Source organism: Cervus canadensis, chromosome 29, assembly GCF_019320065.1.
Source record: "Cervus canadensis isolate Bull #8, Minnesota chromosome 29, ASM1932006v1, whole genome shotgun sequence".
NCBI lineage: Eukaryota > Metazoa > Chordata > Mammalia > Artiodactyla > Cervidae > Cervus > Cervus canadensis.
In genome coordinates, this window is record NC_057414.1 from 39,946,865 (window position 1) to 39,962,974 (window position 16,110).

Genomic DNA, 16,110 nt, shown 5'->3' on the forward strand with positions numbered 1-16,110 from the left:
GTTCAATCCCTAGTTGTGCAACTGAGATCTTGCAAGTTGAGCAGCGTGGTCAAATAAATAAATAAAAGATCAAAGCTTGGACCCTAATCAGAGGCAGAAGCCACTTGAGGCAGTCTCCCGGTGTGGTGGTTTTAAAAATATGCCCCAAATTCTTTGATCTTCTTCCCTTCCAAAGGTGGAAACTAATTTCCCTCCCCTTGAATGCAGACCGGATGAGGGCTTTAAGCCAGCAGCCACTTCACAGGAGCCAGCCACCCGGTAAGGGCCCTCTCCACCTTTCACCAAACCCCCGCCAGCCTCCCGGGAAACCCTGAGCCGGGCACCCAGCTAAGCTACTCCCAGCTTCCCGACCCCTCAGGACTGAGAGAGAATACACACGTTTGCTGTTTCAAGCAACTAAGTGTCCAGGTAGTCTGTTACTAAGCCGTGATAGATAACTAAAACACGGATCTTTCTGTGTCACCCCTACAAACTACCACCTAAAGGCGACTGGTGGGGTGGGGCTTCCACCTAGGTCTGGGGTTCCTGGGGCATGCCCACCCTCCCCACACTGCCCCTGCCTGGACTAACAGGGGAGCTCGAGCAGCCCTGCCCGTCACAGCTTCTTCAAGCACCAACCTTTACTGGGCATGGTCTCATTGCCCTAACCACAGCCCCCACTGCTTTTTCACCTGAGCTCCGTGAGGCGAGGGTCCCCGCCAGTCTCCCCAGCACGGCAGTGCTGGCTAGATAAAAACAGACCGAATGAATGGAAACCCCAGATCCTAGCAAACAGACACCACAGCAGCCTGGGAATTCCTGGCCCGTCAGCTTCAAGAGGTCTGGAAGTTTTCAGCGCCAGAAAGGAGCGGGAGGGGCGAGAGGGGCGGAGAGCGGCAGACCCAGGAACAGGTGTCTGGGCCTCCTGCCTTCCAAGCTCTCCTTCCCACCACCCTGGGATGCTGTTCTCTGACGAAGGGAAATCAGGGTTCCCTGTGGGGACAGTCCCCGTCCCAGGGAGCCACCCCCCACTCCCCACCCTGACCCTGGATGTACGGGGGCCAGGGCTTGAAGGGGTGACTTTTGCCCCGGGAGCAAAGTCAAGTGCTTCCGGCTGGTGCTTTTAGATCCCAGAGAAGGCATTGCAACCCACGACAGGAGTAGCTCATCTTGAACTCTACCTCCAATCCCAGAGGACGCCTCCCCTAACCCTCAACCACGGCCCGCCCCAGGCCTGCCTCCCCAGCCCCATTGGCTGAACTCTTGCCACCGCAAGTTCCAGCCAATGAGCTGCCGTCCCAGCCCTTTTGAAAGGCGATCCAGCCGGGAATGGTCACAAGAGGCCAAGGAGCATGCCCTGAAGGGCAGGGGCAGCTGGACTGGCAGCCGGGGCTATTTCAGGCTCCGCAGGTCAGGTTGCCTGCCTTCCCTCCTCTGTTCTGGCCCAGAGTCCAGCCCTGGGACTCTTGCCCACCAGGACTCCTGGCCCGCGCCACCCCCGCCCCCGACACCCCGCCGCCCCAGCCGGAGGGAAATGGCTTGATTCCTGGGTGTGGGAAGCAGGGGTGTCACTGTTCTCACAGACACAACCTCCCCTCTCGGCCCTGCCCCGCCCCCCTCCTCCACCCTGTGTCCCCCAGGAATGAGGCAGAGACAGCTCACAAGTGTCCAGAGGCCAACGATAAGGGCTAAAGGGCACCAGCCCACGTGCCCAGAGAGGCAGGCCCCGGGGGACATGGTGGGGGAGGTGTGACCGGCCTGCCCAGGGAGGCCCGTTCCTTGTGGCTATTTGATCCCACCAGGTGGGATGCCAGCCCCAAAAACCATTCCCTGCCACTCTGTCTAAAATGTCACCACTTGAGAAACCACAGTATTGCAAAGCCGGGGGAGTTGAGAGCCTACTCTGAGATCCGAAGCAAACTTCAAGTGACCTTGGGCTACTCGGCGCCGGCGCCAGGCCTCAGTTTCCCTCCTGCACAATAGATTTAGGTGCGAGGTCCTGGGTGCTCTCTGGGGGAGCCCCGCGACCCCTTTCAGTGGGGTGAGGCCACCCTCCTCACACTGCCTCCGACTGGGGCCCTGGATCTGGTCCTGGGGAAGTAGTTTCCGGGGCTGGGCACATGGGGGGCGTGGCTGTTAATGGCGGGGGGGGGGGGGTCCAAACCAGGCACATGGGACCTTAACTTCCCCAGTTCTCTGGGGTGGACGCGGCGGCTAGAGGGGTGCTGTCCAGCCGGAGAATGCCCACGGAGGGCCGCCCTCGCGCCCCCCTCCTGCTTACACTTACATTTTGCCTCCTTCCAGTCGGTGGAGGTGCTCAGGTCCACCTTCGCCGCCATGGCCAGGGGGGCCCAGGTGCGCACCCCGGCTCTCCGCCCCACCGGCGCCGCCCCCCAAGCCCCAACTCCCGCTGAGGTCCGCGCGCGCGGGTGGTGCGCGCTCAGGGACGCCGGGGGACCGCACGCACTACTGCGGGTCCTCGTGGCACCCGCCGAGGGGCCGGGCCAGGGGCGCGGGGCGCAGAGCAGCTGCCCCGCGGCGCGCAGCTGTGCCAGGAGGCGGGACACTCGGCTCTGCAGAAACATGAGCAGGCGGCGCGCGGCGGCTCCCCGCCCACTTAGACTCTATTTACCGTGCTCAGGGAGTCTCTCCCTTATTTACTTGGGGACCAGGTGGCGCGTGCCAGCCCGAGGCGACCTGCCTAGGAGCCAGCGGGCCGCGCGGCCAGAAAACCCAGGCGCGCCGCTGGGCACCCTGGAACTTGTAGTCCCGGCCGCAGACAGGCCCCCGCACTGGTAAACACACGTGCGCGCCCCGCCCAGCCAGCCGAGTCGCACAGCGCTGGAGCCCGGCTCACGAACGGTCTCGCGCCCGCCGTGCGCCTCCCCACGGGGCTGGAAGCTGGCAACCTCCAACTTCCTGGTGGGAGACGCCTCTGGCCTCCGACCCTGTCTCCGTCTCCGCCCCTCCAGCCGAGTGCACGGAGGCGGGCGTTAACTCCTCTTCGGTCACCCAGGCCCCACCCTACCCGCCGTCCCCGGGAGCCGCGCATCCCCGCCGGCCGGGGGGAGGTGAAGCGAACGGGTAGGTCCGGTTGAGCGACTATTACCCAGGCCGCTGAGCCTCTGCCTCTTAGCCCCAGGGGCGGGCGGGGCCTCGGTTGGAACCGAATCTAGACCAACTCGGGAGGCAAGGATAGAAGTCCTGGAATTTGAAGACAGAAAATGAGAGTTCCAAGTGGCGTTCTCGGTGTAAGAATTGGGGTGATGTTTTTCTTTATATTTTTCCTATTTTTTTTACAAAGACTCTAAGATGAAGTTATTTTTTTAAACATAAACATGTTAATATCTTTCTATAACATTTTATTATTTTAAAATATGATAGGTTTCTTTTTTTTTTTTTGGCTTGTTTTTGACCAGGGCTTGCGGGATCTTAGTTCCCAGACCAGGGACTGAACTCTGGACTCATGGCGGTGAAAGTGCAGAGTCCTAACCACTGGACTTCTAGTTCAGTTCAGTCGCTCAGTCCTGTCCAACTCTTTGCGACCCCATGGACTGCAGCACACCAGGCTTCCCTCTCCGTCACCAACTCCCAGAGCTTGCTCAAACTCATGTCCATCCAGTCGGTGATGCCATGCAACCATCTCATCCTGTCATCCCCTTCTCCTCCTGCCTTCAACCTTTCCCGACATCAGGGTCTTTTCCAGTGAGTCAGTCCTTCCCATCAGGTAGCCAAAGGATTGGACCTTCAGCTTCAGCATCAGTCCTTCCGATGAATATTCAGGACTGATTTCCTTTAGGATGGACTGGTTGGATCTCCTTGCAGTCCAAGGGACTCTCAAGAGTCTTCTCCAACATCACAGTTCAAAAGCGTCAATTCTGCGGCACTCGAGCTTTCTTTGTAGTCCAACTCTCACATCTGTATATGACTACTGGGAAAACCATAGGTTTGACTAGACCGACGTTTGTCAGGGAGGCAATGGCTCTGCTTTTTAATATGCTGTCTAGGTTTGTCATAGCTTTTCTTCCAAGGAGCAAGCGTCTTTTAATTTCCTGGCTGCAGTCAGTCACCACCTGCAGTGATTTTGCCGTGAAGTGATGGGACCGGATGCCATGATCTTCATTCTCTGAATGTTGAGTTGTAAGCCAACTTTTTCTTTGACTTTCATCAAGAGGCTCTTTAGTTCTTTTTCGCTTTCTGCCATAAGGGTGGTGTCATCTGTGTATCTGAGGTTATTGATATTTCTCGGCAATCTTGATTCCAGCTTGTGCTTCATCCAGCCCAGCATTTTGCATGATGTACTCTACATGTAGGACTTCCCTGGTGTCTCAGACAGTAAAGCGTCTGCCTACAATGTGGGAGACCAGGGTTCGATCCCTGGGTGGGGAAGATCCTCTAGAGAAGGAAATAGCAACCTACTCCAGTACTCTTGGCTGGAAAATCCTATGGATGGAGGAGGGTGGTAGGCTACAGTCCATGGGGTCACAAAGAGTCTGACACGACTGAGCGATTTCACTTCACTTCACTCTGCATATAAGTTAAATAAGCAGGGTGACAATATACAGCCTTGACGGAAGTCCATCACTTCAAGGCAAATAGATGGGGAAACAATGGAAACAGTGACAGACTTTATTTTCTTGGGCTCCAAAATCACCCATTCCAGTATTCTGGCCGAGAGAATCCTGTGGACAGAGGAGCCTGGTGGGCTGTTGTCCATAGGGTCGTGTAGAGTCCGACACGACTGAAGCGACTTAGCATGCATGCATGCATTGGAGAAGGAAATGGCAACCCACTCCAGTATTCTTGCCTGGAGAATCCCAGGGACAGAGGAGCCTGGTGGGCTGCCGTCTATGGGGTCGCACAGAGTTGGACATGACTGAAGCGACTTAGCAGCAGCAGCCAAAATCATTGCAGGTGGTGACTGCAGCCAGGAAATTAAAAGACGCTTGCTCCTTGGAAGAAAAGCTATGACAAACCTAGACAGCATATTAAAAAGCAGAGCCATTGCCTCCCTGACAAACGTCGGTCTAGTCAAACCTATGGTTTTTCCAGTAGTCATATACAGATGTGAGAGTTGGACTACAAAGAAAGCTCGAGTGCCGGAGAATTGACGCTTTTGAACTGTGGTGTTGGAGAAGACTCTTGAGAGTCCCTTGGACTGCAAGGAGATCCAACCAGTCCTTCCTAAAGGAGATCAGTCCTGAATATTCATCGGAAGGACTGATGCTGAAGCTGAAGGTCCAATCCTTTGGCTACCTGATGGGAAGGACTGACTCACTGGAAAAGACCCTGATGTCGGGAAAGGTTGAAGGCAGGAGGAGAAGGGGATGACAGGATGAGATGGTTGCATGGCATCACCAACTGGATGGACATGAGTTTGAGCAAGCTCTGGGAGTTGGTGACGGAGAGGGAAGCCTGGTGTGCTGCAGTCCATGGGGTCGCAAAGAGTTGGTCACGATTGAGCGACTGAACTGAACTGAACTGAACTGATGGACTTCCAGGGAACTCCCCATAGTGGATATTTTTATAACCTGGAACAAAGAGCCAGGATTTCTAAGAAGATTTTAGTACCAACTTTGCTCTTTCTTACTGGGCTACACTGGCCCCCTGTGACTTGCTTCTTGAGCTGTAAATTAAGAAGTCAGTGCTCAGGTCTGACTGCTTACAGACCCACCCTGTGTTCCAGGCCTCTCTGGCCCTGAGTGTGGCAATAACTCTTCACAGGGCTGTGAGGAGGAGCACCGAACCCTTCTGCAGATGCAGTTGGCACCACTGCTGTGCCTGAGTGGGTCAGAGGGAGACCTGTGGGCAGAGAGTAAATCAGAAGCCAGGGGACCTGAAGGAAGGGCTGAGGGCCCCCAACACTCCAGGACCACCAGCAAGACCTGCGCCTTTCCCAAAAAAGTTCAGCAAGATGAGCTCAGGATGCAGGTGTCAGGCTCCCAGGCCTGAGGTCATCTCCCAACTTGCTGCTTCTCCAAGAACTTAATAGTGCCAGAAGGGCCTTGCCAACTGCCTGCAGGATGGCAGCCACTCATAGGGGACTAGGTCTCAGCTGGCGGCAAGCTAAGCCCTCTACACCCATTTGCTCTACTTCTATAAACTCAGTAAGTGCTGCCGCGCAGTGCCCCAGGGTTAGATGAGAAGCCTGGACTGGCCCAAGGTCAACATGGCCTGTGGGGGTCAGAGGCCCAGCTTGAGTCCAGGTTGTTTGGTTCCCATCTGTGGTCTGGAAAGTGATCACACAGATGTCACTGGTTCAAGCACTGACGCCTGTGGGTGAACCTGTGTATCAGTCCTATTGTTGCTTTAACAAATTCCCATAAATTTAGCAGCTTAAAGAATAAACAGAATTCATTTCCTTAAAGTTCTGTAGGATAGGAGTCTGAAGTCGGTCTCACTGGGCTAAAAAAACAAGGTGTTTGCACCAGCCGCCAGAGACCGCCCATGTTCTTTGGCTTGTGGGCCCCTTCCTCCATCTTCAAAGCCTGCAACGTTGCATCTCACCAGTCTTCCTTGGTGGCCTTTCACTCTGACTCTCTTCTGCTTCCTTCTGTTTTTAAGGACCCTTGTGATTCCACTGAATGGGATGACCCAGGATGATGTCCCATTGAAAGTCTGCTGAGGAGCAGTTGCATCTACAACCTTAACGCCCCTTGGCCATGTAAGGTAATACATTCACATGCTCCAAGGATTAGGATGTGGACATCTTTGGTGCTGGGAGGGGCATGATCCTGCAGACTACACCCTTCCCAGCAGTCTGGAGAGCAGAACAAGGAGAGGCAGGGACCCAGGCATGGAAAGTCTCAGTGCCCATGAGGAGGCTGCCTTCTGCACAGAGCCGGAAACCCACGTCCCCCACAGCCAGCCCCCAGAAGCACCCCAGACACCTTGGGCATCGGAACTAGTCTTCTGTTTCTTTTTGCTCGGCTTCAGCTCTGTTCTCACACGGCAGCCAGGATAGAGAACGTCCCAGCCGACAGTCCACCAGGGTTTGGTCTAAAAGCGGCCTGGATGGGTCTAGGCAGGGAAGTGTGATTCTGACTTGGCAAGGAAGGACCTTGTCACAGAGTTTCAGCTGGACCTTTTAGAAAGGTAAAATCTGAGACTTCCCTGGTGGTGGCTCATTGGTAAAGAATCCACCTGCCAACGCAGGAGATGTGGGTTCAATCCCTGATCCGGGAAGACCTGAGTTGCCTCAGAGCAACTAAGCCCAGGTGCCACAACTACTGAGCCTGAGCTCTAGAGCCCGCGCACCACAACTACTGAGGCCCGTGTGCACAAGAGCCCGTGCTCCCCAACAAGAGAAGCCACCACAGTGAAGCCTCTGCCCCATACCTAGAGAGTTGCCCCAGCTCACAGCTGAAGAAAAGCCTGCGCAGCAAGGAAGACCCAGCACAGTCAAAAATAAATGTTACTATTTTTTAAAAAAAGAAAGACAAGGTAAAATCTTGCCAAGTACCAAAGATTTGTGTGTGTGTTGAGAGCATTCCAGGCCCAGGGACTCACAGAAGCAAAGGCATGCACTTGTCTGGAATGCAGACTCTTCCAGTGGGGGGCTAACACCTGGTGTTGTCTGTTGAGGACTTTTAATGTTGGAGAAGGGGCTTTCATGCAGAGAAAAGCTACCTACTGCTGCTTGTGTTTAAATGAATATTGTATTTATTAAACTTATAAATTAAAAGAACTAGCTTTTCTTAAGCATCCAAATGCAACTTGCAAATCTAGTTTTCTATTTATAAATCTAATTTTTTTGTTAAAATAAGAATAATTACTTTCACTTAGTCTTTGATGAATATTTAATTAACTCACAGGTTCAACAGATTAAATTCTAAAAATGAATGCCAATTACAAACATAGGTAATTAAATTCCCTAATAGATTTTAAACTACATTTTACAGAGTTGAAATAGCTGGTCCTCTCAAACGCCTCATACTCAGCATAAGAGACTCATACATCTAACAAGCATATTTTTTATTTTTTGTTCTTTTTTTCTTTACAAACAAGGAGGGAGTAGAGGGTAAAGAGGACTTCATCTCCCACTTTATTCCCCCCTCCCAAGCCAAGCATATTTTTTCCTAATCAGTTAGCAGTTTTTATCCACTAATAGATTAAACTTATAAATATGGTAAATCAGTTCTCTTAAATATTCAAACGCTGTTTATGAACTTAGATTCTTTTATATACTGTCTCAGTTATCTTTTGCTGCCTCAATAAACCACTGAAAACTTACTGCCTTAAAATAACAACCAGGCCTTTGAATCAGCAGTCTGGGCTAGGATAAGCAGGAAGGTTCATCTGCTGGTCTTGCCTGGGTCACTCATGTGACTGGCAGTTGGTGCTAGCGGTCAGCAAGTTCCCTTGGTTTTGCCCCACTTGGCCTCCACTAGGCCAGACTGGGCACCTTCACAGCACACTGGTCTCAAGGCCCTGCTCCTAGAGGACCACAGCAGAGGCTGCAAAATGCCTCCTGCGACCCGACTCAGAAGTCATACTGCCTCGCTGACATCACATTCTGTCACACAGAATTCGCACGGTCGCAGCATTCAACACACATCACAGGACCAGCCCAGAATCCAAGAAGTGGAGAAACAGACTTCACGTCCTCATGGGAGCAGCAGCCAAACCCCATTGTCAGGGTGGGCACACTGGGATGTGTGCTTAGTCGCCCAGTCGTGTCCGACTCTTGCGACCCCATAGACTGTAGCCTGCCAGGCTCCTCTATCCATGGGATTGTCCAGGCAGGAACACTGGGGTTACAGGGGGGCACTATTACAGTCATCACTGCAGGCTGTCTCCCACCCATTCCTCTCTGATGAGAATCACAAATCAAATAGGGCAGGTTGACGAAAGTGTTTCAAAACACTTAATAAACACTTGGGTATTTGCACAGTGATGACAAAACTTCCTAAACTGGCACCAAGATTCTGGGTTTGCTTTCCTGGCTTCGACCCCATGCAGGATTGTAAAGCTACCCAGAGGGTCAGAGTACCCATCTCAGCAGGGCTGAACGTGCAGCAAGGTGCAGGACCACAGAACAGTGAGAGAGTTTCCTCCTTCTGGTCTGAGATTTAAGACCAGAGCAGGACCCAGGAGAACTGCCAGATGTAAATAGACCTCCAAGGCAGCGCACGCCTCTCCCGAAGCTTGATTTTAAAGCCCAGTGCGTTACTGTTTTTGCCCTACCCCATCTCACCCCGCCATCTTTCTTCTTTATACTGCATCATTCAGGTAGATGAACCCCTACACCTCCCGGATCCCCTAACATCTTTGCTGTGTGATCACAATTTTGCACCTCCCTTCAACCAGGTTGTCATGCGGTCTTCATATTTTATCACCTGCCTAGTTTCATTTTACTATCTGCTTCAGTGGCCAATATTGTATAGTTATTCTGTTGAGAGGTGTGAAGGGGAAGGATGGGTTACAAGGTATTAAACGTCCAAAGTGTGTACCTATAAACTATAGGCCTGCATGGCAGAGGCCTCTCCATCTGCCTCCTCTCAGGGTGGGTCTGAGGACCTGTCCAGTGATCCAGAGGGGCTCACCCTGTCTTCCTCAGGGACAGGCCTCAGAGAGCCTTGGAGCTGGAGTCCTGGAGCTGGCTGGGGGAGGGCATTGGCTGTCCCCCTCTAACTTCAGAGAAGGCCCGGAAAGGGGTGGGTGCTCTGGGGACATTTGTCTTGAAATATACAAAACCCTCCAATAGTAGTGTTCGTTGTAACAAATTTTAACACCATAATAAAAATTGAAAACCCCTGTTTTAGGCTGAATTGTGTCCCCTCTCCAAATTCACATTTTAAATTCCCAACGCTCAATACCTCACAATGAGACAGTATTTGGAGACAGTTTTTAAAGGGGTGGTGAAATTAAAATGAGACCCTTAGGGTGGGCCCTGATCCAATCTGATTGTGTCCTTATCAGAGCAGGCAAGTTTGGGAGTTCCCTGGTAGCCTAGTGGTTAGGATTCTGGGCTTTCACTGCCTTGGCCCAGGTTCAACCCCTGGTTGGGGAACTGAGATCCCACAAGCCACGTGGTGCAGCCAAAAAGAAAGGAAAGTTGGACATACACCCGGAATGCATGCTTGCACAGAGGAAAGACCATGTGAGGAAACAGTGAGAAGACAGCCGTCTGCAGGTGAAGGGGAGGGACCTCAGGAAAAGCCAGGTCTGCCAGCACCTTGAACTTGGGCTTCCAGAACTGTGAGAAAATTTCTGTGGTTCAAGCCACCAAATCTGCAGTATTTAGTTATGGCAGCCCTACCAAACGAATCCAGCACCCCTTCCTATTCCCCATCCACAGGAGCAACAACTTAAGTAGCTAGCTGTGTATCTGTTTAGAATTTTCCCGTACACATCCCATGTATATGAAGATATACACCTTTTTTTTCCTCATACACACTGCTCCATGACTAACTTCCATCATTCCACAGTACATCATGGGCATATTCTCATGTCAGTATCCACCAGAGTGTTCTTTTGAACACGGCTAATACTCCATCCTAGGGATGCAACACTGTGGTTCCTGGTATCCTCCACGGGTGTATGTGGGGTCAGGTGCTGTTCCCTTTGCCATCACAAATAGGACCATACCATAAAGAAGGCTGAGCGCTGAAGGATTGATGCTTTCAAACTGTGGTGCTTCTGGAGAAGACTCTTGAGAGTCCCCTGGACTGCAAGGAGATCCAACCAGTCAATCCTAAAGGAGTGAAAGTTGCTCAGTCGAGTCCAACTCTTTGCCACCCATGGATAGTCCATGGAATTCAGGCCAGAATACTGGAGTGGGTAGCCTTTCCCTTCTCCAGGGGATCTTCCCAACCCAGGGATCAAACCCAGGTCTCCTGCATTGTATTTGGATTCTTTACCAGCTGAGTCACCAAGTAAGCCCAAGTATACTGGGAGTAGTCTATCCTTTCTCCAGTGGATCTTCCCAACCCAGGAATCAAACTGGGGTCTCCTACTTTGCAGGCGAATTCTTTACCAGCTGAGCTACCAGGGAAGCCCATTCTAAAGGAAATCAACCCTGAATACTCATTGGAAGGACTGATGCTGAAGCTGAAGCTCCAATATTTTGGCCACCTGATGTGAACAGCTGACTCGCTGGCAAAGACCCTGATACTGGGAAAGACTGAGGGCAGGAGGAGAAGGGGGTGACAGAGGATGAGATGATTGGATGGCATCACTGATTCAATGGACAAGAACTTGGGCAATCTCTGGGAGATGGTGGGGGACAGGGAAGCCTAGTGTGCTACAGTCCAGGGGGGTCGCAAAGAGGGTCTTGGTGACTGAACAACAAAATACTTCCTTGTGCCATCAGGCTAGGCCCAGGTGGAAGAAATCTGTAAGCCTGGAGTTGCTTTCTGTACTTTAAATAGATGTTACTTAGTGTGACTTCCCATCAGTAGGATATGACAGGGCTGGTTTCCCCACGCTCACACTCTGCAGCACTTGGTATTTCTCAATAAGCAGATGTTGGAAAGAAAATAGTGGGACTGGGACGTTTGAATCTGAAGACCCAACCACCTGACCCAGAGAAGGTTGAACAGAATCAGGAGCAAGGAAGTCTAGAGATGGGGAAGGCCAAAGAGCCTCCCTGGGAGGGACTGAGGGCCCCATGAGGGAGTAGACCAGATGATCAGCTCCGTTTACTCATTCACCAAACTTACAGGTATGGACTAGGTCCTAGGCCTGAGTGCCCACACAGCCGTGGATGACAGGCCCCGTCCACTGGAAGCAGCATCTCTGGAAGCAGACCATGTGGGAGGTCTGGATATGACCTGGGAGCCCCGGCCAGCAGTCCCTTCTGCCTCTGGCCACCTACCTGCTCAGGGAGCCAACATTCCCTTCCCCTTCCCAAAGCCAGGAGATGGATGGGGACTTGCAGAAGGGTCCCTGTCGAACCCTGATGAACTTTGCTGAAATGGACATGGCTATAAAAGACTGGAGTCAAGGACACCTCCAACATTTTCAGCGTGAACCAGCCCAAAGATAGCGAGGCCACTGATGAAAGGGAAGTCAAGGGAAGAACAGTTTCAGGGGAGTATATTGCGAGCTCCGATTTGAACACATTTTGAAGTCCATTTGCCATCCAAGCAGAGACGTTGAGGAGGCAGCTGGGTAGACAAGTCTGGAACTTGGGAACAGATCTGATCTGAAGATAGAAACGTGGGAGTCATCCAAGATGGTATTTATAACCACGAGGCTGGCGGAGATCACCCTGGGATGGCCCGTGGACAGCAAGGTCCAGGACTGGGCTCTGGAGCTCTCTGATGAATACTTATTAGATAATAATTACCATCGTTTTATTCCTTGAAGTGTCTGGCACAATTCCTGGCTCTATGAGTTCACTGAATTGAGCAGAACTCTATAGCACTTTATTCTCCCCACGCTTTTCCTGCTATTCAGGACTTGTGTTAGTGGGTAGCTGAAAGTAGGAATCACTCAGTCAAATGGGAAATGAAAATATTCTTTAGGAATTTCTCAGAACCCAGAATGGAACTTTACTCTCCCGTGGAGAAGGAAACTCAAGGTTAAGTTTCCACTCCAACAGTGAAAGTTCTTATAAAAATAAGACTTCCATGTTCTATAGACCCCAGAATTCTGAGCCGAGACCTACCCCTGACACCCACTCCTCACTCCCATGTCTAAGCTTCCTGACCTCCAGCTGCTTTCTTTTTCTGATACTGGGAGAACTTTTTTGTTGGCTGTGCCTCACGGTATGTGGTATCTTAGGTTTGCCACCAGGGACGGAACCAGCTCGAACTGCACTGAAAGCGTGGTATCTTAACCCCAGCACCACCAGGCAAGTCCTCTGGGAGAACTTTAAAACTAAGAATTTGCTCTGCAGAGAATTTGGTTGTACGCGGTGACTCCTTCTGTCTCTCGTTTGCTGCAGGATTTACAGGCTCAGCGTTGACTCCAGATTCAGCCCTTGCCATCTTGCTCCCCACCTTGAGAGCAGCAGCACCAAAAATAGCAGCATGAGTCACTGAAGCATCGGGCATTGTCATCAAGGGCCAGGACGCTTGCTGTGGTGGAGCTTCTGCTTGAGTTCCAGGGACCTGGGGAAGGGGACCCTGGCCAGCTGGCCCCCATCACTGCCTCCTGTACCCCAGGGGGAGACCTGAGTTCACCGAGAAATTTGAAGCCTGAATTGGTGGAAATGTTAATGTTCTGAAGTGGCTTTACCATGACACTGCATAAGGACCTCAGGGTCCCTCATTTGCACCCGTTCTAAAGTTCTATACTCCTTTATTTTTTTTTTTTTTACTGTATTTTATTTTTCTTTTCTGAAAGAGGGCTCTCCAAGTTTCATGTTTCAGGTCTGAGAAAACAAGCATGAGTTAATTTTGTTTAATTCTCATTGTGACCTTGGGAAATCATTGGCATGTCTTTTCCATTTACAGACAAGGATACGAGAGCATAGCAAAGCCTTCCTTGGATTCCTGGAAAATTCCAGATTTGTTTCAGCCTCAGGGCCTTTGCACTTCCTATTGCCCTGTCTTGAACTCTGTCCGTGGCTTGGGGATTTTACTAACCACCAACTGCTAGGCACTCCTTCCTTCCCTGCCTCCCTGGTAACTCTTTATTTTTACTTTTTGTTTTCTTTATATAGCATTCACCACTCCAGAATTACCTTTGTTTGTGTATTTACTTTTATTTAACAAATGTTTATGGTACTTATTCTGTCATCAGGCCCTGTTGTCAGTGCTTTATAAATATGAAATCATTCAATACTCACTACTCTGACACGGAAACCTGTCGATCCACGTTTTAAAATGAAAGCAACTGAAGCATGGAGAGCTTAAGCAGATTGCCAAAAGTCACACAGCTGGTGAGTTACAGCCCCACCTGTCTGCCCCACTGGAAGACAAGGTTCACCAGTGCAGAGCTGCAGCTGAGGCCTGCCCTGCTCACTCCTGAGCCCCTGGGCCCAGAGCAGTGCGCCACACGCACAACCGTACAAGCAGGATGTGAGACAGCAGAGGCCAGGTCACAGAGAAGGAGGGACGACAGGGAAGCCTGGAGAGAGGCTGTGGGGGAGATGATGGAAGGCCTCAAAGGGCCTCCAGCGGTGGAGGACAAGCCGGGCTGGGGGGCAGCATTGAGACCGGCAGGAGTATGGTGGTCTGGGCACAGTGCCAAGAAAGGCAAGCTCTCGTTGACAGATTCAACTTAGCAGGTTGGCGGGCAAACGCCTTGGAGTTAACCTCCTTCCTTCATGCCCTGCATCCAATACATGAACAGACCCTGTCAGCACCTCCAAAACGCATTCCTAATCCCACTTTTCTTACCCAAATTCTGCTCCCACCTGGCCCACCGCACCATCACAGCTCTCCTGGAATCCTGCCACTGCCAACTAGGAGGTCCCCCTGGCTTTCATCCTCTTCACTGATATAGCAGTAAGGGGGATCCTGATAAAACTGTCAGATCATATCACTTTCCTGCTTAAAATCTGCTAGCATGTTCCAAAGTGAACACAATGGCGTCTCATACTGCAGGGTCTCCTTCCCACCCCTAGTTCCTCTAGTCCCCCCTCCTTCCTACCCCTGCCATTCTGGCCACCCAAGGCCTTTGCATTTGACCTTTCCTCTGACTGGCAAGCTTCTTCCCTAGGAGTTCCATGAATCTCACTCTTTCACTTCCTTAGGTTTTTCTCAAGTATTAGCTTCTCACTGGAGTCTGATCTGGTCCCCCTGCTGAAAATGCAACACTACCCACTTGCCCAGTGCTCTGTCTCTACTGCAGATTCTACATGCAAACTTTTTTTTTTTTAAGCTTATCTCTCTCACTAAAATGAGCACTACAAAACAAGTGATTTTTTTATTCCTCACTGCATTTCCCAGGGCCCACAATCATACCTAAAACACTACAGGGCATATTTGATTAATTAAGCTAGGTGCAAGACACTGTATAAAGTACCTGGAAAGACAAGGATATAAACGAAAACAGACATAAGGCCCTTGTAGGCCCTACAAAATATGCAATGGATATTTACAGCAGCAAAGTTGCTGCTGTAATTGGACACATGTGTGCCCCATGGAGTAGTGTAAGAAAATAAATTAGGGGACAGAAATGAGTGAGCTGCTTGCAAGCAAGTCGCCAGAGAACCTTGACAGCTCTTATCAGCCTGCAAGACCTGGCAGAATCGGTGGCAGGGGGATGCCAGCAGAGGCAACATCTTGCAGGCAGGCCCAAAGTAAAGGAGCCCACCAAGCTCAAGGAACAGACAGGAGAGTACGCCTGGAGTTTGGTGCTGAAGGGGGAGAACAGGCAAAGAACAGATGGGAAAGTAGGCCTGTCACGCAGGCCCTGATCCCCAGTCTAAAAGCTTCCCAAGGGCCAAGCAAGGGAGGGGGTTATCAAGGGAGGCATGCTATCTGCAGCGACCTAGGCTGCAGTGTCTGAGAAGGGGGTCACACAGCTGGGATGGAAGAGGACCCTGTGACAACCTATTAGCATAAAGGGCAGCTAAAACACAAGGAAGGGATGGCATTACCCAGCTGGGGGTGAGGAGGTGGGGCGGGCACAGCAGTTCCCAAGACCCTCACCCAAGCTCCCTCTAGACCCCAGACATACGGGGCCTTTGTTCCGTGAACCACACACTGGCCCAGAGCGAAATCATTTCTCTCTGACCCTCTAGCCCTTTCTGTTTCTCTGCGGGTACCTGTCCAGCCTTTCGCAAGAGGGCAGCGATTTTAAGGACCACCCAGGCCGCCGCCGCCCGCCAGGTGATCAAGCAGCTCAGTGAGGTGTTTTGTTTCCTTCATCCCCTTACCTCCGAATAACGCAGGCAGAGCCCCTTCATTAAGAGCTAAAAACTCTACTGCACGAATGTGAACGATCCCACGCCACGGCCCTAGATTACCAAACTCTCTACCCGAGAGATTCAGAGAGGGTGTGCGCCTCCACCGAGGAGATCGGCCAAGATGAAATCCCGAGCCTGTCCTACCCAAGCCCCAGCGCCTTCACCATCACGCGGGATACTGGGACACCCAGAACCCAATATTGGGATTCAGGGACGGGCCAGGGTTCGCTCCCGAAGCCGATCCAAACGGTCACCTCCACTGGCTGGGATCCCTGAGCCTGACACTCCGGTGAAGGACCAAGACTCAATGCAGCCGGAGAGAAGCG

The 16,110-nt window shown here is 51.6% G+C and overlaps 1 protein-coding gene and 1 long non-coding RNA gene across 4 annotated transcripts in view; one reads left to right on the forward strand and one right to left on the reverse strand.

Annotated features, from left to right (window-relative positions):
- The window catches only part of MACROD1 (mono-ADP ribosylhydrolase 1), a 152,816-nt gene extending 150,051 nt beyond the window's left edge, over positions 1–2,765 (reverse strand). The window contains exon 1 of one of the 2 annotated variants that reach the window (XM_043452609.1): positions 2,267–2,765. In XM_043452609.1, coding sequence (XP_043308544.1) covers positions 2,267–2,564 — 298 coding nt within the window. In that variant the 5' untranslated portion in view covers positions 2,565–2,765. The remainder of the gene's footprint in view (positions 1–2,266) is intronic. The other variant, XM_043452610.1, reaches the window with a different exon arrangement.
- Positions 2,766–2,810: 45 nt separating this feature from the next.
- Positions 2,811–14,483, forward strand: LOC122431335. Of its 2 annotated transcripts, XR_006266483.1 has the most exons (4): positions 2,811–3,063; positions 6,544–6,648; positions 12,872–13,553; positions 13,672–14,483. It is a non-coding gene; the product is annotated as an uncharacterized LOC122431335 (long non-coding RNA). The 2 variants fall into 2 exon arrangements; XR_006266482.1 differs by lacking the exon at positions 13,672–14,483 and having other exon boundaries at positions 12,872–13,659.
- Positions 14,484–16,110: the final 1,627 nt, after the last annotated feature.